Source organism: Neurospora crassa, linkage group I (genome assembly GCF_000182925.2).
Source record: "Neurospora crassa OR74A linkage group I, whole genome shotgun sequence".
Taxonomy (NCBI): domain Eukaryota; kingdom Fungi; phylum Ascomycota; class Sordariomycetes; order Sordariales; family Sordariaceae; genus Neurospora; species Neurospora crassa.
In genome coordinates this window covers 3100422-3125051 of record NC_026501.1, presented here as the reverse complement: position 1 = coordinate 3125051, position 24630 = coordinate 3100422, and the positions used below count along the sequence as shown (strand labels likewise).

Here is a 24630-nt window from a genome sequence, read left to right as displayed (position 1 = left end):
TACTAACAGCAAAGCACAGAATAGATGAGATGATATGTTAGCTCTATGCGCGAAAGCTACATGCTGGCAGGGACTCCACAGCGTCACGAACATCAACCCCTCGCTGCTGCCAGACATCAAGCCATCCATTGCATGCATGCCCTACACATTTTGTCAAACCACCAGGCATCTCATCGCTCGAGCACCTCGGCTGGTCCCATCTACAGAGACTGATGGAATGTGAACATTGCTTTGACAAATCCCAAGTCAGAAAAGGTATGTACGTTGCTCATTGTACACTTGTCAATTCTTTCTCGCAGGCTCCCTCTCATTCATCCATGCCCGCTTTTAATCGAGATGTGAGAATACCGATTCATAGCTCCTTCCAACTTTCCTCGTCAAACTACGTAGTAGCTTCCTCGGTCATCGATCCCTAGCTGCTTCCTACTCCCGTTTCATGGATCATGGCTGCTAGACCAGGAGAACCCCTCGCCGCACTCACTCGCTGCTTCTCTGTCGTCAAGTCCCTGCCCTGTCACCTGCCCGTTCCTCTGCCTGCCCAATGCTGCCCTGGGCTTGCTGCATGCTTGAGGTCCCATGTTGACTGTAGTGTAGAATGAGCAAGGAAGGCGCGTCAATACTTCTCGCCATACGTTACTAAGCGTGACAGCGTCCGCAGTCGTCAACTCAAGAACATCTGACCACCACGCTGCACCGTACCTTCTTGTAGGCACCTTTCAGCTACGGCCACCGAGGAGTCTGACCACGCCTCAAAACCCGTCTGGTACATCCTCACTCAGTCAAGGACCGCCTCTTGATTTTATTTTCTACCGAGGTGAGCAATCAACTACTGGGACTCCCATCACACATCTTGCCATGGCAGACGCCTCTGGACCCCTTCCTCCGCGGAGCGGTTCCCTGTCCAGAAAGAAGTCCGGCAAGAAAAACAAAAAGAACAACCAGAAAGCGGCTCACAGTGAGATACCGGTGCTAAAAGGGGTCGATAAACACGCAGCTCAGACCTCAGCCTCTGCTGATCAGGCCTCCGGCACCCCGGCGAATCAGAAGGAGAAACAGCTACACACCAAGACTTCTGTAAGTGACTTCAATTGTCGGTTTTCACCACGCACATACTAATATCCGTCAGATACCCGACCTGAAACCTTCAACAACTAGTGTTGATTCTACCGCCACTGCCAGCGCCAGCGCATCGTTGGGATCATTGAACACTAAAGCCTCCCACGAAAAGCCGGCCAAGATGTCAAACAAGGACAAGAGAGCGGTGACGGATGAGTCCGCCGATTTTTCGATCTCAGACCCAGCAACTACCAATCCGGCTACGCCTTCCTCCACCCAAGTCGATGGGGTCCTCGAGACGGACACTCCGCGGACAGAAGTTTCGCAAACGGCAGGAACGGCGCCGAGTACCGGTATTGATTATGCTGATGCTCTCAAGGATGCCTTGAAGGAGAGTGGAACGAAGGAGGGAACAGAGGAAAGAGTTGAAGATCTCCCGCAGGAGGGTGCCCGCGAGGAACCAGCCGAGAAGGCTGCCAAGAAGACCGTACTCCCAATTCATGACAACACAGCTCGAGAGGAGCCCAGCAATGCGGACCACGATGTCAGACGAGAGAAACAAGCCTTGTACGACGAATACCCTTCATTGTATTTTGAGGGCAGCGACAATGAGCTGGCACAAATGGAGCGGGATAGAGCCAACGCATACCAGGCTGCCGGCATCAGATTTGCGCCATTTAACATACCTTTACAGCGAAGACTCCAGACCCTGGCGGTTCTGCTACACTCGCTGATTATTGCCACTACCGTATCCTTCTTTTTCTTCCTGTGCGCCATCCCTTTACTCTGGCCATTGGTTATCCCATATCTTCTTCATATGCTGCTTAGCAAAGCAGCATCCGATGGAAAGTTGCGCTTCCGCTCAGAAAGATTCCGGCACTCCCGAATCTGGCACTTCTTTGCAGACTACTTCCCGGCTAAGCTGCACAAGACGCACGATCTTCCCGCCGATAGGAAGTACATCTTTGGTTATCACCCCCACGGCATCATCTCACATGGCGCTTACGCCGCTTTTGCCACCGAAGCCCTCGGTTTCTCTGAGAAATTCCCCGGAATTACCAACAGCCTGCTTACCCTGGACAGTAACTTCCGCATTCCGATTTACCGCGACTATATCCTTAGCATGGGCCTCCGCTCCGTTTCGAAGGAGTCAATCACCAATATCCTCAGCCGCGGCGGTACTGACGGTCACGGCGCGGGCCGTGCTGTTACCATTGTTATTGGTGGTGCTCGAGAATCACTGGAGGCTCAACCTGGTACACTCCGTCTCGTGCTCGGCGAGCGCAAGGGCTTCGTCAAGGTGGCCATGCGCACTGGCGCTGACATCGTCCCCGTGCTCGCATTTGGCGAGAACGATCTCTACGATCAGGTCAGTCCCAAGAGCCATCCGTACTTGCATAGGCTCCAGATGTTTGTGCTCCGAACCCTCAAGTTCACTCTGCCGTTTTTGCATGGAAGAGGCATTTTCAACTACGATGTGGGCCTGATGCCATACCGCCGGCCGTTGAACATTGTTGTCGGCAAGCCGATCCGGGTTACAAAGAGGGCCGAGAGCGACCTGGAGACAAGCGAGATTGACCAGCTACACGGCCTTTATGTAAAGGAGCTGGAAAAGATGTGGGAGCGCTACAAGGACGGGTTTGCCCCAGAACGGATTGAGGAAATGCAGATACTGAAATAGGATATCAGAGTGGACAACGGACAGGTGGAGGCGAGGGAGGAAAGAAAGAGAGGATGGTCAATACCATGTGGATTCCACATTCATTAAAGAGGCAGATTATCTGGGGTAGTCATGAAATGGGTGGCCAGGACAGTTTTGCTATGGACTATGACAAGGGGCGGATATATCTTTATCGCTATGCGGAGATGAAGCTATAATTAAGTTCAAATTACAAAATGGAGTAGTCGTCTATAAATACACGCTGCTTGTTCGGTTCATGGTTGTTAAGCCTGCGCTTTCATCTGTCTCCGATCGAAACCTTGTTCTTCGTCATCTCTCAAAATTATTGTAAACTTGACAATGGCGCATTCACCTTATTTTTGACACGAGAATCAACCAGAGAGCTGAGTCACTCTCTCACGATGATAAGACACTGTGCGATCTAGTCATGTCACTCATGAAGGGAAGAAAAAAAAATAAAAAAATAAAAAAATTGAAAACCAATTTTGAAATAAAACTACTTTTGAATGCAAAAACAGCTGGAATGTGCAAACAGCAAGCAACAAGTCTCAAGTCTTCCCCAGATGTCGGTCTATACGTTCCTGTCGGGTCGCCTGACACATCGGACTGGGGTCTCGGAGAACCGAGGGGTTGGAGAACTCGGAAAGGAGAGATGAAAGAAATGTGCTAGACGGCTTATTGATAATCAAACATGGGGATGAAAAAGTTTACATTGGTTTGGCTTCGAGTAGCTCCATTCGTCCTTATTTGATGATTGAACACGATCCAGGTCGAAGGCCGAGACTAAGGGGAAGAACAGGAAATGCTGGGACGTAGGGTGATTGTATGATGATGATGATGATGATGATGACGTGATGGGGTTTCGTTGTGTCGAGAACGGGGGGAGGAGGAGGAGGAGGAAGAGGAAGAGGAGGAGGAGGAGGAGGAGGAGGAGGAAGAGGAGACTCGGAACCCGGAGGGAGGTTAAAACGAAGATGAGGCAAGACAAGGTAAAGTGTTGGGAAATACCGTACCGTACCTCTATGCATCTCTTTGTACGTAAAAAAAAAAAAAAAAAAAAAAAAAAAAAGACATCGGGATAGAAGAGGCATCTTTCAGCTTCTTGGTATCGCATCTGGAGAAGATGATGGGTTGAGGCTGCGGAGATGTGGAGAGGAAGATCAAACTGTTCTTGATGTTGTGATGTCTCTCTCTGTCTTTTTCTTCTGTGACTAGGTATCTGGGTCTTGTTATTCCTAAAAGGTAAATAGCCTAGATCAACGGCAATCATCCGTCATTTTTCTACCTGCTTTTCAAATGACCTCCATTTCACGGGTCAACGAGTGGTGACAGAGTACTTAGTAGTACATACACCACACTTCGACATTGTACTTATGTATCCAAGAATGGTACCGTGGCTGTAAAGCCCAAGTCTCGATGGAAACGAGGATAAGAAAATAACATGGTGGTCTTAGTGAATGACGACAACAGTAAGGAAAAGCCTTCGTTGGGTACTGTTTCTGTTTCTGTTTCTGTTAATGTGTTACTTCGCTCCGTATCCCACTGCAGTGTTTTCTTCTCAAGTGGAAATTACCTACTACCTATGAGGAAGGAACGATCAGGACCAGTTGTCTGTCAGCGAGGTCAAAAGGTAGGTAGGTACCTAGGTACCTCTACATATTGCGAGGTAACAACAATACAAAACTGAAGTCTTGGAAGATACTTACCGTCACTGTATAATGTCCTCCGTCGTCCAGCTCGTCCTCTCCCTTGCACAAACTACGTACCAAGAGGACATTCTCGCTAGCTACCAGTCATGTTATCAGCTCTGACATAACTCAGAAGCAGTTCTTGTGAGAAGACTATCTTATCTGGAGTGCGCAAATGCAGGGTCAATCGAGAAAGATCGAATGCATGAAAGATCGTCAAAATGATTCGGAAAGAAAGATAAGAATGCGCAAATGCAATACAACACACCCACAACCAGACAACCAAGCTTGACACTTCGGTGTCTCCGTACACAATGAAGTAGTGCTTAATACTACGTCGATATTATCGTGATTGCCTCTCGTTACCTAGGTTACTAACTCTCAGATTGAACGGTTCGAACCGTTGGAAACGGCCCGTCTTGTATCTAAACTCGTAAACTGGTAACCAAACGAATGAATCATAAAGTTGGAAGTCGTGTCCCACTCACCTCCTCTTTACTCTCGTATATGTATTACTGTACCGCCTATGGAGGATTGCTCGATACATATGTAGTCTAGCAATACAACGGTGCATTACTTATGGATGGTACGCACTGACGTTGGCTCGGTTATTTAGGTATTGTTCGTTTCGCTTCCATCTCGTCTCAACCCGTGTGTCTATATATGCGTTTTGACTTCCCGTCCTATGTTTCGCCCCGCCGTGCATCCGTCCCGTGTTTATTCTAGAATGTCTCGAACGCCTTAATTTCCTTTCCACTTTCCCGCCTGTCCGACTTCCGTCCCTCCTGTCGCAGTTCGGGAAAAAGAAGGTTCGGTTAGAGCACATTTTAGGAACCACAATGCATTTCTTCACAGTGGGAAGGACAATGAGAACCTATTCTTGGGTTTGCTGGTTTCAAACTTGGTGATCGTTGTTGTCGCCTGCTAGAATACTGTAGCTTTTGATTGATGGGACCAAGTGATGATCCAGGCACGCGAAGGGTGGACGCGTCGTGTAAAATTAGTACCATGCAAGAGAAAAAGGAACAAAAAAAAAAAAAAAAAAAGAAAAAAAAGCAAAACACCGAAAACTCCTCGCCAGCCATTGAAATGCTCAATGATACAAAGCCAAATGTCCTCTTGAACGCCTCGCAGTACTATGGCAACTGATGCATTTCAAAAAAATAAAAAAAGAGATAGGAATAGAAACAGTAATAGAAAATAAGAACAAAGAGGGGTTGGTTTGCTGCTAGGTGGTTCTACCCTTTCCGTCAATCTCTCCTCAAGAACGTTTTGATCTGTACCTAAGAAAGTTTCGTGACGAGATAATTTGTGTTGCTTGTCCTCCTCTTACGTCCGTCGAACCCGCTTCCAGATTCGCTTCATGACCCCCCTCTCCGAGGTGATGCTTGCCTGGTTCTCCAAGCTTTCATTGAGTATTGGCTCCCCGTAAAACATGCTCTTGTTTTCAAATCCGCCCAAAGACATCGACTTGCGGGTATTCCGGTACAAGGGCTTCCCTTGCTGCCATCCGTAGATCTCGTTCTCGTGCGCCCGCAAATCGGGACGTGTCAGAGTCATGCGCAGTGTCATTTCGCGGGAGTTTGCGGGCACCTGAGCATACCCCCCAGCTCCCTCCGAAAACATGCCATATCCGTCTCTCAGAAATGTTGGATCACTCGAAGTAGCACGTTGAGGGTGGGATCTGGTCTCGAATGCTTGGGGTGTTTTGGGCGACTCGGGATCCGCAAGTGATGGCTGATCGCTGTTGAGAGAGACATGCTCGTCGTCGTCATCAGCCAAAAATGTACCCATGGCCCACGTATCTTCTTCTTTTGGCGTCGACTGAATCTTCTTGCGGGCAGGGCCGAGGGGCATTTCCATGAACTCGGTATGGACCATAGACCCTGCGCCAAGCGCGTCCGTAGAGGGGAAGCCAAACTCGATAGCCTCATCGAATTTCTGAGGAGAGGCAAGATAAACGCGCAACTTCAATCGAGCCTCAGGATCTTGATAGTGAGCTGCAGATGGGTCAAATATTGAATCCTGGGGGCTGTGCTTTGGTGTGATGAGCGACAGAGTGCGCGACTTCCGGTGTGTGCGTCCATCCGAGTTAGCGACACTACCTGCCGAGGTAGGCGCTGACGACCCAGTTGCTAGGGCATTGTGGCTTCCTGGTCTGCTGGTGAGGGTAGGCGTGGATGGCATGCCGAATGGAAGCTTGGATACAGACATTTGCCTGCGGAAAGATGGTCGTTGTTGTTTTGGTGATGGAAGGCCGTCCCTCAAATTGGCATGGTAATCGTCCAGGAAAAGACGCAAGTCCAGATCGTCTTCTTCGTCGAGCCATCGGAAGCTTTCATAAAACGACTGAGGTAGCTCTTCACTGATGGGTTGCTCAGAACGGTTCTTGACGCCTTCTCGAGCCTCCAAAGTGTTTTGCTGAGACATATGCGACGGCATGAGGCCCTCCCTCTTCACGTTTGGGTGGCCATTGTTCCTCCTGTTCATCTTGTATATAGCCTCGTCTGCTGCGTCCAGAATGACGCTAGCACGGAGACGCCTTGCAAGAGCAAGCTGCTCTTCGCGGGTTAACTCTTGTTGGCGCATGTTGTCGACAGATGCCTCTGGTATTTCGAGAACAGGAGATGGCAGGCTCGATTCCCCTCCTAATGGTCCCCGCCCGTCACGACTGACGATTTGCTCCGAGCGACTTTGCTGTTTGTGGCCCTTTTGGCGTTTGTAGTTGGATATCTCGTCGTAGTGTCGTGTGATGCCGTCGATGAGGTAAGACTCCCGAGCAAAGCGCAACCTTTCGAGGGTTGAGAAGTACTGTAAGATTTTTGTTTTAGCGAGGACTTCAAGAAGGAAAGCGGTTCCAAAGAATAGAATCATAAGATACGTTGATCAAGCCATCTAATATAACGTGTAGGGGTCACCAGCATATGACGGGCAGTTTGGGAGCTTGAGCGGGAGGGACATAACGAAGCCAGTGAGGTGGCATGGATAAGGGCAAGGGGTCCCTGAGCAGCTTTGACTGGCAGGCGTTGGACCCGCATGCAGGAGAGTCAAATGAAGCTGCAAGTGCGCGGAAGTGACTTGAAATAGGATCCCTGTCCAGGTGCAAGACGTCCGTGTTCACTGAACGATACGAGACGCTGCACCACCTTCTCTGCCGAAAATTGCTCGATCCCAACAAGTGGTTTGAGGTTAGGTTGCCAAAGAGCCTATCCTATGGAACTCGACACGTGCGTTGTTCGCTTCAGCAAGCCGGAGAAACAATGAACAGGTATGCGCCTGGGAAAATACCGTCGTCCATCGAAAGCAGTCTTGTTGGCCAAATCAAAGCCAACCGAGATTTGCCCTTGTTGACAGGCACTCGCTCGTCAGCCAATGTGACATGAGAAGCCTCAAGAAGCAGAACCTCAGGCGCCTGAGTGCTTTCTGAGGCGCGAGAAGCGCTCAGCGAAGAGCTGGGCCATGTCATCTAGGTCTGGTGATATCAACCATTGGCGGAGGACGTTCATTTCATCTGTCTGCCAATTCTACCAGCCTCTTGAGGTAGCTCCAATTCCTTCAACGCTTCGAGGCGAGAGCTCCTCACCTTTTCAGGGGCGCCGTCCCGCCATGTTCCCCAATTAAGGAGCGGCTGTGATGCTCTGACGGTGGTGCGCACCGGTGGGTGTCATCGCCGGACAGAAGCAAAGGCGAGGGGGACTTCCAATTGGACATGACTTGTGTGACATATGCGGGATCTAGCACTTGCTGCAGGAACCAACAGCGAGCGGGAGGGGGCAGGCGAGAGAGGGGTGATGCCCAGAGAGGGTAAGAGAGAAAAAACAAAAAAAAAAAAAGAAGGCAATCGAACATGGGAGACACCTTGGCTCAAACACCATGAACATCAAGTCTCCGTGCCGGCATCAGATATAGAGTTTTGGGATTCTCCAGAAATTTCGGGTACACACCTTGCGCTGTATTGCCAATGGCAGAGCCTCAAACTCTTCCCGGGTCATCTGTGGAACCGCATTGGCCTGACTTTGTCGTGTCCCAATGCTGCTAGATCTGGAATGGGTAAATCGCTTGTGTGTCGTCGGCTTGGTGTCTGCGAAACCATGTCCTGCATCCTCGAGCGGCTGCTGCGACTTGCCGTTATGTTCCATGTGCTGATGATGATGTAGTTTTGTCCACAGAGAGAAGAAGGGACTGGGAAGTCGGGCCATCTGCTCGCTGTGAGCCGAATGCGGCCGGCGTGGCCACTGTTGAGCGATGGTTTTGGCAGCATAGTTAGACCGGCCAGAGGGCGCGGCCCCATCAGCCGAAGCCACATCTGTAGGGTCAGGCATTATGGGACCGTGTTGGATGCTCGAGAAGGTGCTTCTGAAATTATCGAAATAATGGTGAAATGCGCAAGGTTCGGAAGCGAGACTTTTTGTCGAAGCTGGGGGAGAAAGGTAGAATGAGCGGTAGACAGGACTCCTTGGAAGATTGACGTCGACGTGAAATGGACCGAAGTTGTCTAAGCCCAGGTCGGGCTGATGATGGCGCTCGCTGTTGCCGCTATGGAAATATGGACAGTCGTCGAGGAAAGTGCCAATGTTGTTGTTTTGGTCGTGCGTTATGTTTGTTGAGAAAAACCTGAAGGGAAGGTGGAAAGCAAAATCTCGCGGGCTCCTGTTGTCTATCGACAGAGGTGTCTGGGGAACGTACGTCCATGGTTCAACAAGGGGTTCATTGTCTAGCTGATCTAGGCGCTGGCGAGCATGGTGATCTGGCAGAGTCGGTGTCGCTGCCCCAGCGAACGGGGTTGGTGGACAGCTAGAACACCATGCCGGACACCCTCCCGGACCAGCTTCTGGCTCCAAAGGAGACAGGGGCATGGACAAGCTGCGGTCGGCCGACATGTCATCGAGGTCCAGCAGGGCGTCAAGGGCACCAATGCCATTCGCAGGCACGTGTGGCACATTTTGCTGGCTCTCCGGCACCACGAAGGCGGCCGCGGAACTAGCGCCTTGAGACTCCCGCCCAACTGCGAGGCTGCCCATCTCGCTACCGCGCTACCACTCAGCCGACTCGGTCACGTCGCGAGCGCAGCAACCACCGCCAATTGAGCCTGGACAGCGGAGGACCAAGGCGGTGATTTAGTGTGATGGGGATCTTGACGGCGGCACCTGATGAGACGTTGGACTGTTCCCCAACTCTTCTCTCCACGTCCCGTTGTTGTTCCTACAGGGTCCAGGTCCCTATTTCCCGACCTTTTTACACTAAGTAGCTCTCCCACAGCTGGGCTCTCCCGGCTCTCTCTTGGCTATTCTGTTCCCAGTTTTAAGATCAAGGTGGGGCTGCCAGGCCAAGTGGAAGCGAAACCGCAAACGGCAATCTCAGAATAGAAGACAAGCAGGAACCTCGAGATGAAGTGGCCGTTGCTAAATTTCTGGGTCGGCCGATGTGACTGTCGGCTTGTCCCCGGATCAGATGGCGCACGTGGACTCCGCACTCCGCGGGAACTGAATCAAAAGAATAAAAAAAGGTACGAAGACAGACACCCTCCAGCGAGTCCACGTACGGGGTAATGAGGGATCAGCCCAATTTGCGATGGTTCCGCTGATGTTTCAGTTCTGTCTGTTCAAGGAGAGACGTTGTCGCCGTTGATCGTTGGAGATAGCGGCGAGGATGACAGTTGATGTTTTCTGTTCGCAAGGGATAATCGGTGCCTCAACAGGAGGGGTTCGCTTCCAGTGCTGGAATTGACCGCTGAGCTGGTGCTTCAGTTGTGACAGATGCAGGTGAAGCCCCCCTCTGACGCCGCAGTGGATGTCGGATAGAGGTAGCGAATTGGATCGATGTGATGCGGGCGTCGTGCAGTGGCAGGCAGATCCCGTCGTTTGCTTGTGGAGGACTGGCAATAGGGTAGTGGGGAAATGGAGATCGCTTCAGGCTTTTGCTCGTTATTTGTTAATGAAGCAATATCGCACATGGCATTTACCACCCAGGAACCACCACGGTACCGAGACCGCAATCATGTGATGAATGTGATAAGAGGCAATTGCCGTCGATGATCGTTTCCTTCTTCAAGCGTCTTCTCGATATTGATCTGGAGTCAGGTTCTTGTCGAGGTCCCGGCCGACCGCTTAGCTCGGTTGCAACAGACTTTTGATGGATGAGAGCCCACTGCGGGAGTGGGTCTAGGATGATATAGAAGGAGAATGAAAAGATAGGTAGGTAGAGGTAGTCTATGGGAAAAAAAGAAAGAACGCTTTGAATTTATTCTGCGATGATAGATGAACTGACTCGTCCTGAATTCACCCTTTCTCTTTTGTCTGTACGTCTCCTCGTTTCCAAACTCCCCTCGTGTTTGAAACCAATGGGGGCCTGGGTTGTAGTGAGCTAAGGGGGTCTCTAAGGGGTCCTCACTACGTAAACACTGAACGGAGATTCGGGGTCTGTTATGGGAACCATGTAACAAACAGAGATGGATAATTATTAGCGTGTTTGGGAAAGAGCTCATTGACGACTCGATGTTGGGTTTACTTCGAGGAAGGAACGTAGGTTGGGCTAGATAGTAGGTAGGTACCAGGTGGCGTAAGTTGCGTGCAGGTGGGCTGCGCACCTGCTTGCTGTATCAAGTGCTGGCTGTATGTATGTCGGTAGCCGAGCAATCAAGGAAGGATTCGAGACAATTGAGATGATTGGTTGAAAGGGACTGGAGAGAACGTGGACAATCCAACGCAGATACTTATCGTCTTCGACCGGTGACCTTCGAATTTTGCTCCTTCATGGAAGCTGCAAGACAGACTACCTACCTATGCCAGGTGCTCTGGACTCGATAGTACGCCTGACATCCGGCCGGCATGAATCAACACAAGGGCGACGCCCCAAAGTTTGTCCCTGAAACATGCTACTTCTTCCACTTCAATTGACCTACGACAGAGGCCAACGGACAAACACGGTCAAACAACGCTCACTACAAGACGCAGACACTGTAGCCTCTGCTACTATCCCTTCCCCAGCGGCTCCTCGCGATTCCAGAAACCAGTAATTTGGGTCCGTCCCGTCCCTCCGTCTCGCGGCTAGGAGAAGTTTGACGAGTTGGCACCGTCGCTGCCGACTTGACATCCCACTCCGTTCCCGTTCGGTGGTTCCCGCAATTGGGTCTTACATTTTGCTCTAGTGTGCCATCTCGAGTGCCGCTGACAGATCGGGGGCTGCAAAATACGGGTTCAGCAAACCGGACGGGCAAACCCAGGCTTTCCGGGCTCTGACATCTTTATCTCAGACAGGTCGCTTGGAGGTGCTGCAGTTGTTGCGACTTCCCTTCCCCTGGCTTTCTTCTCGCCATTTCCGTTGGGTGGTGCACAGATCAGGGTCCCTAGCAACCGCCGTGAAGCGAGCCCTCGAGGAGCCAGGGGAGCCAATGAGGCCGATTCGGGAACACGCAACAACTCAACACCCAGAACAAATGAAGGGGTAGTACGGAACCACAGAGCCAAAGACGAACCCGTGGGGTTCGATAAGGGACGGAGGATAGGCAGTGAGGCCAAAAGGGCAAGGCTCGACAACCGCATCGTCGGATTATTCGGCCCAGTGTAATCGAACCATTTGAGCAGGATGGCCTATCAGACCAGTGGCGCCGGGTGCTTGGGTCTGGCGACTTTAGACTGAGATGTATCTGGCATGCTCCTTCCAGCTTCCAGCGTTACGGCATCTCTTTGGTGTTCGAATGGCTATCGCTGTTGCGTCGTCTCCAGAGATCCGGTACACCGTTTTCGAAAACCAAAGCACATGTCGGATACACTGGCTTGCCCATATCCCGGGCCTCTGCAGACTCGGCTGGCGGCCACAATTGTAGACGAAGCGTGTGAAAGCATCCCCTTGAACAGAGTAGCGAACTTCGGCTTCAGGGGCGCACCAATGCATCGTCCGGAATGTAGATCAAGCAACAACGCTCCTGCTTTGGTCGTACTACAACCGGTTCAGTCAACATCACCACCCCATGCAATTGAGGGTCCCTGTTGACAATCTATTTGTTTTATAGCTTCGTTCTCGACTTCGGAAGCACACAGATTAGCTCTCACGTTCCTCGGAAACCGAATCAACGCTTGCTCAACAGAGTTGCACATTGTCAGCGTCGCCAACAAAGTCGGTTTGTTCATACTTGCTTCAAGTCACTGGCTGTCTGGCCAGTCTGTCCGCCCAGCAAATTGGAAGTTATGCGAGCGGATGATTTTTCAAACGCCGGTTCCCGCATAGGCTTACCAGCCCGCCCAAGCTATCCCTCGAACAGGTTTTGTTACACCATTGTTTACTGGGATGATCGAAACCAGCAAGCATTACGAATAACAAAATTCTCGATAAGATACTTTGTCTCATCCGTCTTAAGGCAAGAGACGACACAGCAACAGAGCGGTTGGATGTGATATAATGCTTTTGCAATGTCAGCTCCATATCAAAGAGTTCTCCTCCAACGGACCAGACATGAATATCAGCGTATGTCGCTGCTTTTGCAGCTCCTGCCAAGGCAATCTTGAGGAACAACTGCCCACTGGAGTGGTCCACGTATAAAGACAGCTTTGAATCAGAACGCCGAGGCACAATCATCTTCTTGTTTGCTATTCGGCAGGGATATCAAATCTCCACTGACTAGCAGTGGGCAGCCTGACGAGTATTGCCGATGAATACAAACATTGGGCTGCACTATCGTCGAGCAACCATGAATCAGACCAGCTTGAATAGACTTGCCGGCCGAAAGCCGATGGTCATCGATCACAATCGATCTACCTACCCCGAGATACCGAGGGAGGTATTCACGAAAAGAAGAAAACGCTTACTGGCATGACTTACAGAAAGAACAGCCATCATGCAAGCATCTGTAAGGTGCATTTTATTCCAGTCCCAGAAGCAATGGGCCACAGTTTGATGATGGGGGTCAAGGCAAAGAAAGCTCAAGCCGAACTGGAACGCCACGCGGCATTGGACTAACGGGTCGTTGAGTTTCAAATGACAAGAAGTTCACCTTGCCAGGACACAACTCAGGTCCGTGAGCATCATTCACAGTGTACGCTGCTACTTCGCCCGCATGGACACTTGTTGAATTACAAAGTCGATTCTACGTGCAGTTAACTACCTATGTGTGATGATATCTGAAAACGCACAATATCATCCAGCCACCGCCTAAACTGATGAATTCCTCCCTTGGCTTAATGAGGCTTCGATACAAAAAGATACCATTCATCACCTTGTCACCTAGTCTCATCGAACTACAACGGCCAGCTTACCTGCAGGTTGGACTTCCAACTTGCAAGATCAGGCAACCTATCTACGCCAGCAATAAACTTTCGGAACCGTGGTAGTTGGAGCTAGATTCCGATACCTGACGCCATATACCCCTTGGAGTATGGCCAGTCACCGTCCGTTATATTGAGGATTTGTATACCCCTCGCGAGGCTTCCGGGAGCATGTCAACCGGGTCATAGTACTCATAGACCTTGTCGGCTTTGTCCCGACCCGTGACGGCGGGGGCCACAAAGGTTGACACGCCCGTGTCACGGTCGTAGCTCTGATAGGAGCATGCAAGCCGCTTCCCCCCTCCACCAGGAAGGTCGACAACAAAAGAGGGAGTCATGAAACCTGCAATTGACCCGCGGATCTTGGCCTCTAGGTCCAGAATGGTTTGCAAGGGTGTGCGAAGGTGCTCCACCCTCTCAACCAAATCACACTGGTAAACGTAGTACTGACTTTGACGTTAGAAGCTAGCACTCACGAAATGTTGATTGCAGGGGTGACTTACAGGTGTAATATTGTTGTCGGCTAGCTGGCGGATGAGGGTTGACATGGTCTCGTAATCATCGTTGACGCCGCGAAGCAAGACGGTCTGATTACGAACCATGACACCATTCTCAAAGAGCTTCTGGGAAGCATCCGAGCTAATCCACGAGATCTCATTAGGGCTGTTGAAGTGAGTGTGCAACGCCATCGACTTTCCGGCCTTCTTGGCTTTGTTGGAGATATCAATGAGGGCATTCACCCAGCCATCGGACTCATCCAGAATTCGAGTCGGAGCTACAGCTAATCCCTTGGAAGCAAAGCGGAACCGCTTGATGTTGGGTAGGCTAATCAAGCGCTCGCCGATGAGAGTCAGCTGCTCCGGCTGGAGGTAGTATGAGTCACCGCCAGACACTACAATATCCTGGAGTTCCGGTCGGCTCTCAATGTAGGCAAAAGCCTCCTCCCAACGTCTGCGGGTCGGCTTCAGGGATGCCTTCGTTACGGTATTTGTATCGGCTCCAACCGCGTAAGAGCGGGTGCAAAACATGCAATATGTGGGACAAACCGAAGTCGCTGTCCAAATTCACCATCAGAATGGGCGTTATTGGCGGGGGCGGCACGACGCAAGGGAAAACCTACGCAGAAACAGTGCTTTGTCTGTGTACCGATGTACTAGACCCTTGACGGGCGAGTCGGCAGTCTCGTGGAGCGAGTCAAGTGTGAGCTTCGGATGGTCGGGAAGCATGATCGACTTCATTGGCAAGAACTGCCGGGCGATGGGGTCATGGCGAGGATCTAGCCAGTTGATGCGGCTCAGGATGTATGGTCTGCCATACGCATGGTTAGCTTGATACGAAGAAGAGATTCGTGATAAGCAAGGGCTACACTAGTGCTCACGTCATTCGGATTGCCATCGTTGCAGCAGCCACACCATCGAGGACGTCTTTGATGAATTCGTCACGGGACTGCATCTGCATGCCGAGCTTGTCCACAGGCACCTCTTCTGGGACGACAGTTTGCAAGAACTTGAAGAGCTTGACTGTGCCCTGTACGGTATTGGCGACCTGCCAAATCATGGAGGTTAGCAGGACGATATCCCAAACCGATGAATGCAACGAAGAATCGTGGGTAGCTAGCACTTGTAGCTGGGGACAGGGCATATCATATCTCACTTACACTCCAGCGATACGACAGGAAGTCCTTGGCTGTCACATCTGCCCAATAAGGCACTTTGCGCCAAAACTCATCGCGGCCACTCTGAAGCTCAAAAGAGACAGTATTTGCGAGAACGTTCTCGAGTTTGGCGGCACCGGGGGAATCATACGGCGGGGTGCCGATCGGTCCGACAACAGACGGCTCGCTCTGGACGTTGGGGTTGCCGATGAAGGCCGGGAGAGAACAGCCATCCGTGTCGATGCCTTTGCTGACATCGGCTACCTGGGCTTGCAGACGTAGAGAGGAACCGGTCCTTCGCGATGAGACGGGGTTGGGTTGAAATACTGGGCCACGAATGGCCCGGTTGGGTCGAATGGCTCTGGAAAGCATTGTGTATTGGATTATGATTGGCAAAGCGAGGAGGTGAGGGTTGCGTTGAACTCGTTTGGTTGAAAACACCAAGCAGAAATGGCCCCCGTGCTGAAGAACCGATACTCGAAAGTTGAAATTGGATTGCTGGAGGCGGTGGACACTCCGCTTTTATGTTCGAGGAACAATGAAGAAGATGACTACGAGGTACATGGTGACTGCTCCTGGATCTTCGGATTTCTAAGTTGCCTTCGAAATTCTTCCTCGAACTTGATGAAGTGAATGGGCAGGGGTGCGAAGGTTGATGATCACGTACTTCCATTCACTCTCGATCAGCCACTTCCAGTTCTGTAATCTACCACCAACAAAGCCCTGTCACCTTGCGGCAAAGTCAGGTTTGAGATCAGGAGATTGGAATTCGTCTCACTCCCAGGCTGTACTGAAAATTTCCTGGCTCAAGGTTATGAATCACGAGGGAGACCGGTCACCAATCTCTTGACGCTCTAAGTCGAGACTATTCACGTGTGTCCCTAGACCCACCACCCAGTCAGCTACGTGTAGAGGCGTCTGGCGGTATCAAGGATTCATTCTGGTGTCTTTCCAGGGTCTGAGCCACGAAGAGGTTATCAACTCCGTGCGAGAGGTGGGGAGGCCAAAATCTTCTTGCTTCTGCAACAAAGATCAAGAATCTGCGTTTTATCCTTGACTAATCCTCGAACGCGCCCGAAGTGCCGGTAACCAGTCACTCGCTTACATTTGATGTTTGCCGATTTTCCGGGGGGTGCTTTGTACCCTGACGGGGAAATTCAGCCAAGTTTTCATACAGTCAAACATGGTGGCTTGATACAGACATGAAGTACTCTAAGAATTCCATAAGATCACCATCATCGCCATCATGTCCTATCATCTCGGGGTCTTGGTCAGAACGCAATCAATCTTACTGGAATAGCACGGAGGACTGTCAAAAACCGCCGACGAAACTCAATATTGAGGGCCAGATTGGTATGTTGACTCAGGTAAACTTCATCTTCGTTTCTTCCGACTTTCCTTTCTTCCAAGCGTTAGCTTGGGCGAAACCCAGGCAATGGCTGCTCTTACCTCTATTCTATGTCTCCCGACTGCCCCTTGTTCAGCAAGTGTTCTCGGAAAGCAAATACTGACCGGCCAAGCGACTCTCGTCCTTGAGTGCACGGCCTGTAAAGATTTCAGAAGACAACACTCGACAATACCGCACAAACGACACGGCATCATCTCGACATCAGCAGACGAGGCCTTCAGTAAAGAGTCTTTGTACTCCTACAGCAATGTTGGGCTTCAACTGGTCCTCTCAGAAGGGTGCAACCTCGAAGGTTGATGCCCGATATGACTTCAATTCAGAGTGAGTAAGACTTTGGCGTTGTCTTCGTCGAGGTCCCACATTTGTGAAAGGGAAAGGTCTGGTTGAAATGTGATATCTGACCACATCCTCGGCAACTCGATTCAGACTACCTACCCCGGACATCTTGGCTCCCCGTGGCGCAGTACCAACGATCGCGAACCAAGAACCGGGTCCCTGGATCCCGAGCACTCAAGACGGAAGCACCCATGCAAGCAGTCAAGCGAACGAGGAAAAGACCGTCGCCAACCTCGACCATGGCTGGAGACCCTGGCTCGTCGTGATCGGGTGTTTTTGCCTGATTGTTCCCTCCTACGGGCTACTCAGCAGCATCGGGCTCTTTCAGACCGAATGGGAGCAACATCAGCTTCGCGAATACTCAAAGAGCGACATTTCATGGATCATCTCTGTCTTTGGTTTTCTCGACTGCTTCTTTGCCGCACCATGCGGGATCCTCTTCGATCGCTTTGGGCCGCGTTCACTCTTACTGGTAGGCAGTACGATCTACGTTGCTTCCTTCGTTGGCTTGGCTTTCTCAACCACTTATGGTCAGTTCATGGCCTGCTTTGTAGTGGCGGGCATATCATGCGGTATGTACTCTTCTTCTTCAATCTTGGGGGTCTGACCACCTGCTGCTTCACAATGCCCGCTAACGCCCTCCCACTCGACAGCTGCCCCCACGACGGTAGGGTTCACTGTGGTCAGCCAGTGGTTCAAGATACGAGAAGGTCTTGCCACAGGGTGTGTCACAGTTGGCTCTGCGGTTGGAGGAATCTTTTTCTCCCTTGTTCTCCAAGAGCTCTTCAATAGATATGAGTGGAGGACGGGCGTTCTCATTCTTGCCGGCATCATAATGGCCTTCATGACCATTGGGAATTTTCTTGTTGAGCGGAACGAGTCACAGCCAACAGGCGCAGAGACTGAAGACAGTTGGGACTTTACGGCGATCAGGGATATGATTATATCCCCGAAATTCTGGCTAGTTAGCTTCAGCATCTTTGGTAGGTCCCCCAGTCTATTACTTAGTACACTAGACACCCCAACCAAGGTCAGCTTGGCGTGTCTCTCTTTCTCTTAACCGAGAATCATACCATAACTAACGAAACAACCATCATTGCTGTGCAGCATATGAAATGGTTTTGTTCAGCCAGTGGGGATCGATTCCCTCATACGCCGTGTCTACTAACTTTGGCGACAAACAGTTCTACCTCATGACGACTTACAACATGTAAGTGCTGCATTCCGATTGGTCGAAGTCTCCCTTGCCGCTAATATCATGGAAAAGTACTGTGGCTAACCTGAGAACGGCTGCTTGACCCAAACCAAACAGCGGTGCTATTGTGGGAAGAACGCTACCTTCATGGCTGTCCGATCGAAAGCTGGGCCCAGTGAACACTATCATAATCATGAACGTCTTCACGTTGCTCGTGGTTCTGGTCGTTTGGTTGCCCTTTGGGGCAATGGCAGTTTCAGCCTTGTTTGTCGTCACTGTGCTGATGGGAGTTGGCACTGGAAGCTTTGTGCCTCTTGGCGGTAAGTCCAGTGCATACATTCTCTGCGATGCATAGTACTTTTTTGTTATTTTATGGTGGTAGCTTACAGACACTCATCTTTTTCTCTTTGACAGTGCAATGCGTTAGTGGTCTTTGTACCTCCAGAACAATCGGCACCTGGCTCGGTTTCGTATACACCTTTTCCAGCTTTGCAACACTACTGGGAAACCCCGCCACAGAAGCGATACTCTCGCGACAAGGGCCCAAGGCCCTCATGGCCTTCCTTGCAGGAACCTTGGTCTTTGGACTTGCCTGCATGGTTAGCCTGAGATTCGTAATGCACGGAGGCAAATGGATCTTGGTACGGAAGATCTGAAAACGGAAATCTGTAATATCTGAGATGTGATGTATCAAAAAGATCTTTCTTTCCTTCTTTGTGTGTACCTTGCTTGGGAGAGGAGGGAAAACGAAGGAAACAAGAGTTATCTAGGCGGCCATTGTGATTCAGCTTGGCAGGCAGATTAGATGCCGTGTATTATGTGTAGGTGTACTGCTGACGCCCGCATGGCCAGGGACCGTTATTTTGCCCATAATTTTGTTCGAGTTTGGTTGAAGGTCACGTTTGTATATAGGCTAGAAGTTGTACTAGGGCTGGCTGGACGACGGGGCTTTGATCTCAAAGAGCTTTCCCGTTTTCGTCAAAGTTTGGAGCGATAAGGGGGAGAGTGTGACACCTGACTCTGACCTTTCTATCATATTGGTGCTCAGTACTCGAGAATCGGTCAGTGATCACTCACCACCAGCCACCAGCCACCAGCTCCTAGTCAGGCTGACAAGTCACCTCGACGAGGTTGAGGGCATCACGTCGGGATATAGTTGAATAGAATTGTAAGGGCTATATGACAGTGATAAGCGCACTGTATCGGCACTTGGGAGAGTACTAGTAACCCAACATCGAATCCTTGTCAATGCCGCCTATTCCGAGATCCTGGTTGGCGGATCGGCAGGCTCAGTGAGGTTGGTTCGTAGTATTTGGCTTCTCCGGCTTGCCTTAGAGCTTTGTGCTTTTGTGCTTGTGCTTGGTGTGAACTCCAGAGAGAGTTGAAGTGAATGCGGTGTGATAGTGTTCCCCCCTTTCCGGTCTGGACGGACCGTGACCGCGAAGGCGGTTCGTTCAACTCACTCAAGTCGGGGGATCTTGTACAATAAAAGGTAAGTGATCTCCCAAGGACTTACATGGCGAACAGTGCAATCCTGTAGTATATGCCGCTGTGTTTTAGGATCTAGAGAGTCTCGGGCATCACGTACAGTGAATCTGATGTATCACTTCCACGTGCTTGTGCTAATCTTTGCTTCTTGATCTCGAAATGCCCGACATTTTTTGGAGTTGTCACGAGGATCGTGACTTTTATTCTTGATCTTGAGCTTGTGCTTGATCTTGAGCTTAATATGGTAACTAGGATTCTCTGCTCGGCGATTGCCTTTACTTTTTCATCTTGTTGTTCTATGTCGTCATGTTCCCCTTTCCCTGGTTATGATTTATCGATGATACCCCTGATCATGACCCTGGCTATGAGGAGTGCTAGGTTTCCGATTTGATTCGATCGATACTGATGCAGTAGACCGGAAACATCGCCGGCGCCGCAATGCTCTCCCCAGCGTAAAACTTTGCACGTTCGAGCCCGGATCGATCCCAAGAAGTATCCAGGTGGTAATAGATAAATGGCAGGAAAAACCGACGTCGATTGAAATACCATTTCGGCTCCGGAATAACTCCACACCGGTAAGACAGTTACATGGACGAAGAATCCAACAGTACCTCTATGGAATAGCGGAAGCCGGGTGAAGAGGTTGAAAAGCAACGGAAACGAAAGAAATGAAATGGAAACTGAAACCGGAAGCCGAAGACCATCGGAATGGGTTTGACGACATCGTGCCTTGGTTGGCGGGATTGACAATGGCTGTGCCTCCCCTTACAAGCTGCTGCGGGTTTGCTCGATACATGTCCCCTCCAGCTCGCTTTGCGGTCAGGCGAGTGTGATATACTGTCCATTTATAGGTGGTGTCCCGTTTTCTTCTGTTTTCAGCCCTTCATCTTCTTCGCAGCCTAAATGGGGGTTTTATCGACCCTCTATCCTCCATGTAATGCGAACCCCCACACCCGCATGGGTATTCGAGGGGGAAAGGGAAGACCAAGTCGTCGATGGCAATGCAGATGGAAAAGCACGGCAAATCGCGAGTGCTAGGGTGAGTGGGAAAGCGCCATCCTCTCGGAGAAATCGATGGCGAATTGCTACTCTACGCCGGGGTTTTGAGGCTATTCCCGTTGGGGACGCAGGATCTAGGCTGGGTAAGACGTACTGACACTGTACCACTGACTGTCCTGGATGATGTGATTACACCGAAACAAGGAGTTGAGGGTATAGGGTGTAGGTGCATGCCCAGATATATGCAAATATCACACCGGGCAGTGTTCAAGATCCCCTAGACCACTGGTCAAAAAAAATATCAGTGACGAACATACCTACTTTGTGTGCTAAAAGTTTGTCTTGAGCACGGCAGTCGACTCTCAATTCCCTTCCACCTCTCAGCATGATCTACAGCCTCCTTTCGGGTCCTGACAGCAATGACAGCTTAAAAGGCGCCAAAGAGACATTGCCGGCACGGAATCCTCCAAAGTTTTTCAACAACACAAAAAGAGATGGTAGCACAACGTCGATGGCTTTCCTATTGTATTACAATCATAGCAAGTGCAGCAATGTTTAAAGATACCTCTATGATAGAGGGAACATGAGATGAAATAGAGCGGCACGGAAGCCTCTCCGCGTCGGTGGAATGGGATTATAGCTGAACCTCCAGCGGCATAGGTAGCAGATTCAACCCCAAATGGATATGATGACAACTTGGTACAAGTCCAGATATCCTCCTCCAACTTTGGCCTTCTTTCTTTGGTGTTTGATGCCCACACCCCGATTCAACTTCTCGCCTCCGCTTTACTTCATTCTGGGGATTTCTTCACACCGATCTGGCCCCCACTGTTACCCCCTTCTGCTCTAGTTCGCCCGACGTATTTCGGCCATACTATTCTTCCACAAAGTCAAGAGATATCGTAGCCTCACGATGGACAGGTCACCGGCCAAACGTTTACTGCATAGTATCAACTCGACGACTTAGTGGATGAACCTCCCCCCTTGTCGTTTTATTCTTTTCCCCACGTCTTCACTGCTGCGTAACCCCCGCGCTTCGTTGAAGATTATGGAACCATTGAGATATGGTGCTTCAAGGTCCTTGTAAATGTTGCGGGAGGATCGTAGATGGGCACGCACCAAGTTGTCAGCTTGAAATGGGAGGTTTCCCCCCACGGCAACTGAGCCATCACAACATCCCACCTCGTTGGGTACCATCACATGGTATAATAGCCCGAGACTGAATGCTTCCTAGTCAAGACGTTCAGGAGATAGACCGGGGAGTCGAGTTTATGAGCCAAGCGAGTGCTGCGGTGTCTCTTATACTGTCTTTGCTCATGGTAACTGAGCACCTTAGCTGAACAAGGATTATTCCCTCTAAGTACAATCGCGCGAGATGCCCTCTGTGGTATCGCAGACAGTCGTTTTTTGTTGGTCAGTCTAAGCCAAGCACCCGAGAACCTTGAGGCATTGTACCCGCAAAACTCTGAAGACATCATCATGTGCCCATGTATTAAGAGCGACATGTCCTCCATGTCGCAGATACGTCGATAATGTCAGTTACCCAAATACCAGTAATCACGCTCAAACACAGAAAGCATGCTGCAAATACCTCAAAAAGAAAAAACCGTCAATAGACTCCAGGCGCCGCTTGTGGCCCCAATAATGCCTCAAAACGCCACAGACAAAGGTTTTACGCACCCCAAGCAAATCATGACAAAAATACCAACCCCGTTGAGTCTCATTCGGACGAGACATCTCCTTGAAAGCCCTTGAGCGTGTTACCGCCGCACTCCCGCGTGCAATACAACAAGGGGCTCGATCATATTGCCGCCCACGCGCTGCTAAGGGGCAAACATGATCCTTCATAAACCGCCACAGAGATCCTGAAACGGCCCTCGATACGGATGGCTTTCAGCATTGCCCAGAAGACTTGCTTCTTGACCGGGCCAGAGGCTTCATCAGCCGACCAGAACTGTTGATGTAAACCCAGGGTATACTCTAACTCGTGGCTTCACTAGGATTCTGTTGAGCGAGTACCTCGTAGTAGTTGAGCGAGTCCAAACCCTTCGTTTGGGAATGACCTTCTTGCATCTTGCAAGTCCCTTATGCTTGCAGACACCTGGAAAGGAAGAAACTGGTTAATAACAAACAGCACAACCACGCCGCTAAGACGTGGAAACTCACCCAAGGAAATCTCCGTTGATGCTGCCAATGGCATACATCTCACCCAATTCCGTTCTTAAGCCACCAATCTTGACGCGCACGTGCGTACCGGGCTCAATGACCATATCAGCGTTATTGGTAAACTGAGGAGGCGTCGCGTTGGGGTCGAAGTGGATTTCTTCGGGCATCAGCTATAGTTCTCTTGTCAGCGATCGAAGTTCGAGGGCATCGTATGTGCGTATCCAAAAAGACCGTAGGCGTCATCGTACGTGAGATGAAACGAAGATGGAGAGCGGGCCAGCTTGGCAGAAGAAGCCGTGAGGATTGATGGAAAAGACAATAGCATCCACCTGTAGGGACTCCTCGTTAGACCATCCGAACGGAGAGAACACCACCGAGAATCTTCGCTGTAACGAACCACTTCGCCTTTGAACGGCCTCCAAACCACAGCACGGTACTTCACAGTGAACTCGGCCAGGCCGTTTCCGGGGAGGATGCGGCCCTCGCTAACGTCGAACGCATCCATGATGGCAATGATGTAGTAATCACCGGCACACGTCCCTTCCACGTCCTTGACCAATTTGGTCGTGACAAGTTCGTGCATGTTCCTGCCGAAATAGGATGGATGCAGGGTAACCCGCCGCTCGAGGTTATGGAGGAAAAACATTGTGGCGGGTTAGTACTGTGGGATCGGGGTGTCGTCGGCTGAAAGTGGGCGTCGATAAGACGATGCCCTGGAGAGGTTATGCGCCTCGGGATGCCTTCGCGCGGCTGTCGTGTCGAGGGGTGCGACGGCGGCGGCAGTGCTGTCGAGACTTGGGCAATTGAAGTCGCGTGTCGGGACGAAAATGACAGTGAGGGCGAGATGCGAAAATCGACAGCAAGAATGTTGGTGTAGGGATCGTGTCGAAGGTGATACTTGGTTTTGTGGGGAGACGTCGTGACGGGAGAGCAAGGCTGACGGAATACACTAGATATCGACTATGATGGAACAAAAGCTTGGAGGTTCTGGAAGTGGTAGCCTCCAACACAGAGACCGCCGCAGACGCGGTTTCGGGACTTTGCCTTGCGAGCTTGGCCTGTCACTCGTCCCTTGACGTTTAGCACATGGCTCGTGCACAATCTGCAAGGAACAGCACTGACCACACGGAAGCGGTCTTGGCGCTGCCGGGATTCGGTGTTGTCCACAACTTCAACACCAAATATCCCAATTCCATCATATCATTCAACCAGACCAGGCATAAGATGCTCGTTGTAAGGCTTGTGAAATAATCTGCTGTACTATCATGTAGCGGGTTTTTCTTAAGGGAGTGTGTCTTCTACCAGCCCCCAGCGTTCCTTAGTCGTTCATGTAGCTGTAAGCTCGAGTAAAGGTACCATGGCTCATGCCGTTTCAACATGTGACAAAGACAGACTGTCGAATGATGTCTAAGAAGGAAGATTCGAATGGCCACAGCAAAGACAGTATGGTGGTTCGAGAAGCCAAAAGATGAGAACGCTCATAAACAAGACTTGAAACGGGTAACTCACGATTGATCACCTTTCTTACACCACAGCTGTTGGCCTTCCACTTTAGGTTGTGACGTTAACGTTCGTTGACCGAGAGGTAACCGCGTCGGTAGGAGCACCGACAGAGGCGGGGCACGTTCGGGTCCTGTCAGCATGCGTTTGATAGCGCTGTGGCCGTCGAGTTGGAGGGTTTGCGGGGGTGGGCCGGCCG

The 24630-nt window shown here is 50.7% G+C and overlaps 5 protein-coding genes across 5 annotated transcripts; 2 read left to right on the top strand and 3 right to left on the bottom strand.

Moving 5' to 3' along the window:
• The first annotated feature begins 164 nt into the window (after positions 1 to 164).
• On the top strand, positions 165 to 3030 carry NCU02665 (diacylglycerol O-acyltransferase). Its single transcript, XM_960345.3, has 3 exons — positions 165 to 814; positions 995 to 1074; positions 1127 to 3030. Exon 3 carries the CDS (start codon positions 1238 to 1240, stop codon positions 2735 to 2737), a length of 1500 nt encoding a protein of 499 aa, XP_965438.3. The 5' UTR covers positions 165 to 814; positions 995 to 1074; positions 1127 to 1237; the 3' UTR covers positions 2738 to 3030.
• Positions 3031 to 5754: 2724 nt separating this feature from the next.
• NCU02664 (hypothetical protein) lies at positions 5755 to 9446 on the bottom strand (the record flags this gene model as incomplete). Its single annotated transcript, XM_011394695.1, has 2 exons — positions 5755 to 7236; positions 8370 to 9446. The coding sequence occupies 2 exons, from the start codon at positions 9444 to 9446 to the stop codon at positions 5755 to 5757; spliced, it is 2559 nt and encodes an 852-aa protein (XP_011392997.1).
• A 3711-nt stretch (positions 9447 to 13157) lies between these two features.
• NCU02663 (L-lysine 2,3-aminomutase) lies at positions 13158 to 15796 on the bottom strand. Its single transcript, XM_960343.2, has 5 exons — positions 15343 to 15796; positions 15064 to 15230; positions 14806 to 14993; positions 14189 to 14739; positions 13158 to 14131 (listed from the first exon to the last, which is right to left on the bottom strand). The coding sequence occupies exons 1-5, from the start codon at positions 15709 to 15711 to the stop codon at positions 13814 to 13816; spliced, it is 1593 nt and encodes a 530-aa protein (XP_965436.2). The 5' UTR covers positions 15712 to 15796; the 3' UTR covers positions 13158 to 13813.
• A 642-nt stretch (positions 15797 to 16438) lies between these two features.
• NCU16370 (hypothetical protein) lies at positions 16439 to 19258 on the top strand. The gene is made up of 7 exons (XM_011395062.1): positions 16439 to 16692; positions 16860 to 17068; positions 17174 to 17655; positions 17737 to 18066; positions 18191 to 18293; positions 18396 to 18598; positions 18693 to 19258. Exons 2-7 carry the CDS (start codon positions 16995 to 16997, stop codon positions 18932 to 18934), a joined length of 1434 nt encoding a protein of 477 aa, XP_011393364.1. The 5' UTR covers positions 16439 to 16692; positions 16860 to 16994; the 3' UTR covers positions 18935 to 19258.
• A 2747-nt stretch (positions 19259 to 22005) lies between these two features.
• Positions 22006 to 24150, bottom strand: NCU02661 (DNA-directed RNA polymerase II polypeptide). The gene is made up of 4 exons (XM_960341.3): positions 23329 to 24150; positions 23180 to 23260; positions 22932 to 23101; positions 22006 to 22866 (listed from the first exon to the last, which is right to left on the bottom strand). Exons 1-4 carry the CDS (start codon positions 23575 to 23577, stop codon positions 22851 to 22853), a joined length of 516 nt encoding a protein of 171 aa, XP_965434.3. The 5' UTR covers positions 23578 to 24150; the 3' UTR covers positions 22006 to 22850.
• Between the last annotated feature and the right edge of the window lie 480 nt (positions 24151 to 24630).

Coding starts and splice junctions, on each gene's coding strand:
- NCU02665 (XM_960345.3), top strand. CDS start 1,238: ATGTCAAACAAGGACAAGAGAGCGGTGACGGATGAGTCCGCCGATTTT.
- NCU02663 (XM_960343.2), bottom strand. CDS start 15,711: ATGCTTTCCAGAGCCATTCGACCCAACCGGGCCATTCGTGGCCCAGTA. Junction 14,740..14,805: donor AGACAAAGCACTGTTTCTGC/GTAGGTTTTCCC, acceptor GAATTTGGACAG/CGACTTCGGTTTGTCCCACA. Junction 14,132..14,188: donor CCGACAACAATATTACACCT/GTAAGTCACCCC, acceptor CGTCAAAGTCAG/TACTACGTTTACCAGTGTGA.
- NCU16370 (XM_011395062.1), top strand. CDS start 16,995: ATGTTGGGCTTCAACTGGTCCTCTCAGAAGGGTGCAACCTCGAAGGTT. Junction 18,294..18,395: donor CTCATGACGACTTACAACAT/GTAAGTGCTGCA, acceptor CAAACCAAACAG/CGGTGCTATTGTGGGAAGAA. Junction 18,599..18,692: donor AAGCTTTGTGCCTCTTGGCG/GTAAGTCCAGTG, acceptor TCTCTTTGACAG/TGCAATGCGTTAGTGGTCTT.
- NCU02661 (XM_960341.3), bottom strand. CDS start 23,577: ATGTTTTTCCTCCATAACCTCGAGCGGCGGGTTACCCTGCATCCATCC. Junction 23,261..23,328: donor GGCCGTTCAAAGGCGAAGTG/GTTCGTTACAGC, acceptor GAGTCCCTACAG/GTGGATGCTATTGTCTTTTC. Junction 23,102..23,179: donor CCATCTTCGTTTCATCTCAC/GTACGATGACGC, acceptor AGAGAACTATAG/CTGATGCCCGAAGAAATCCA.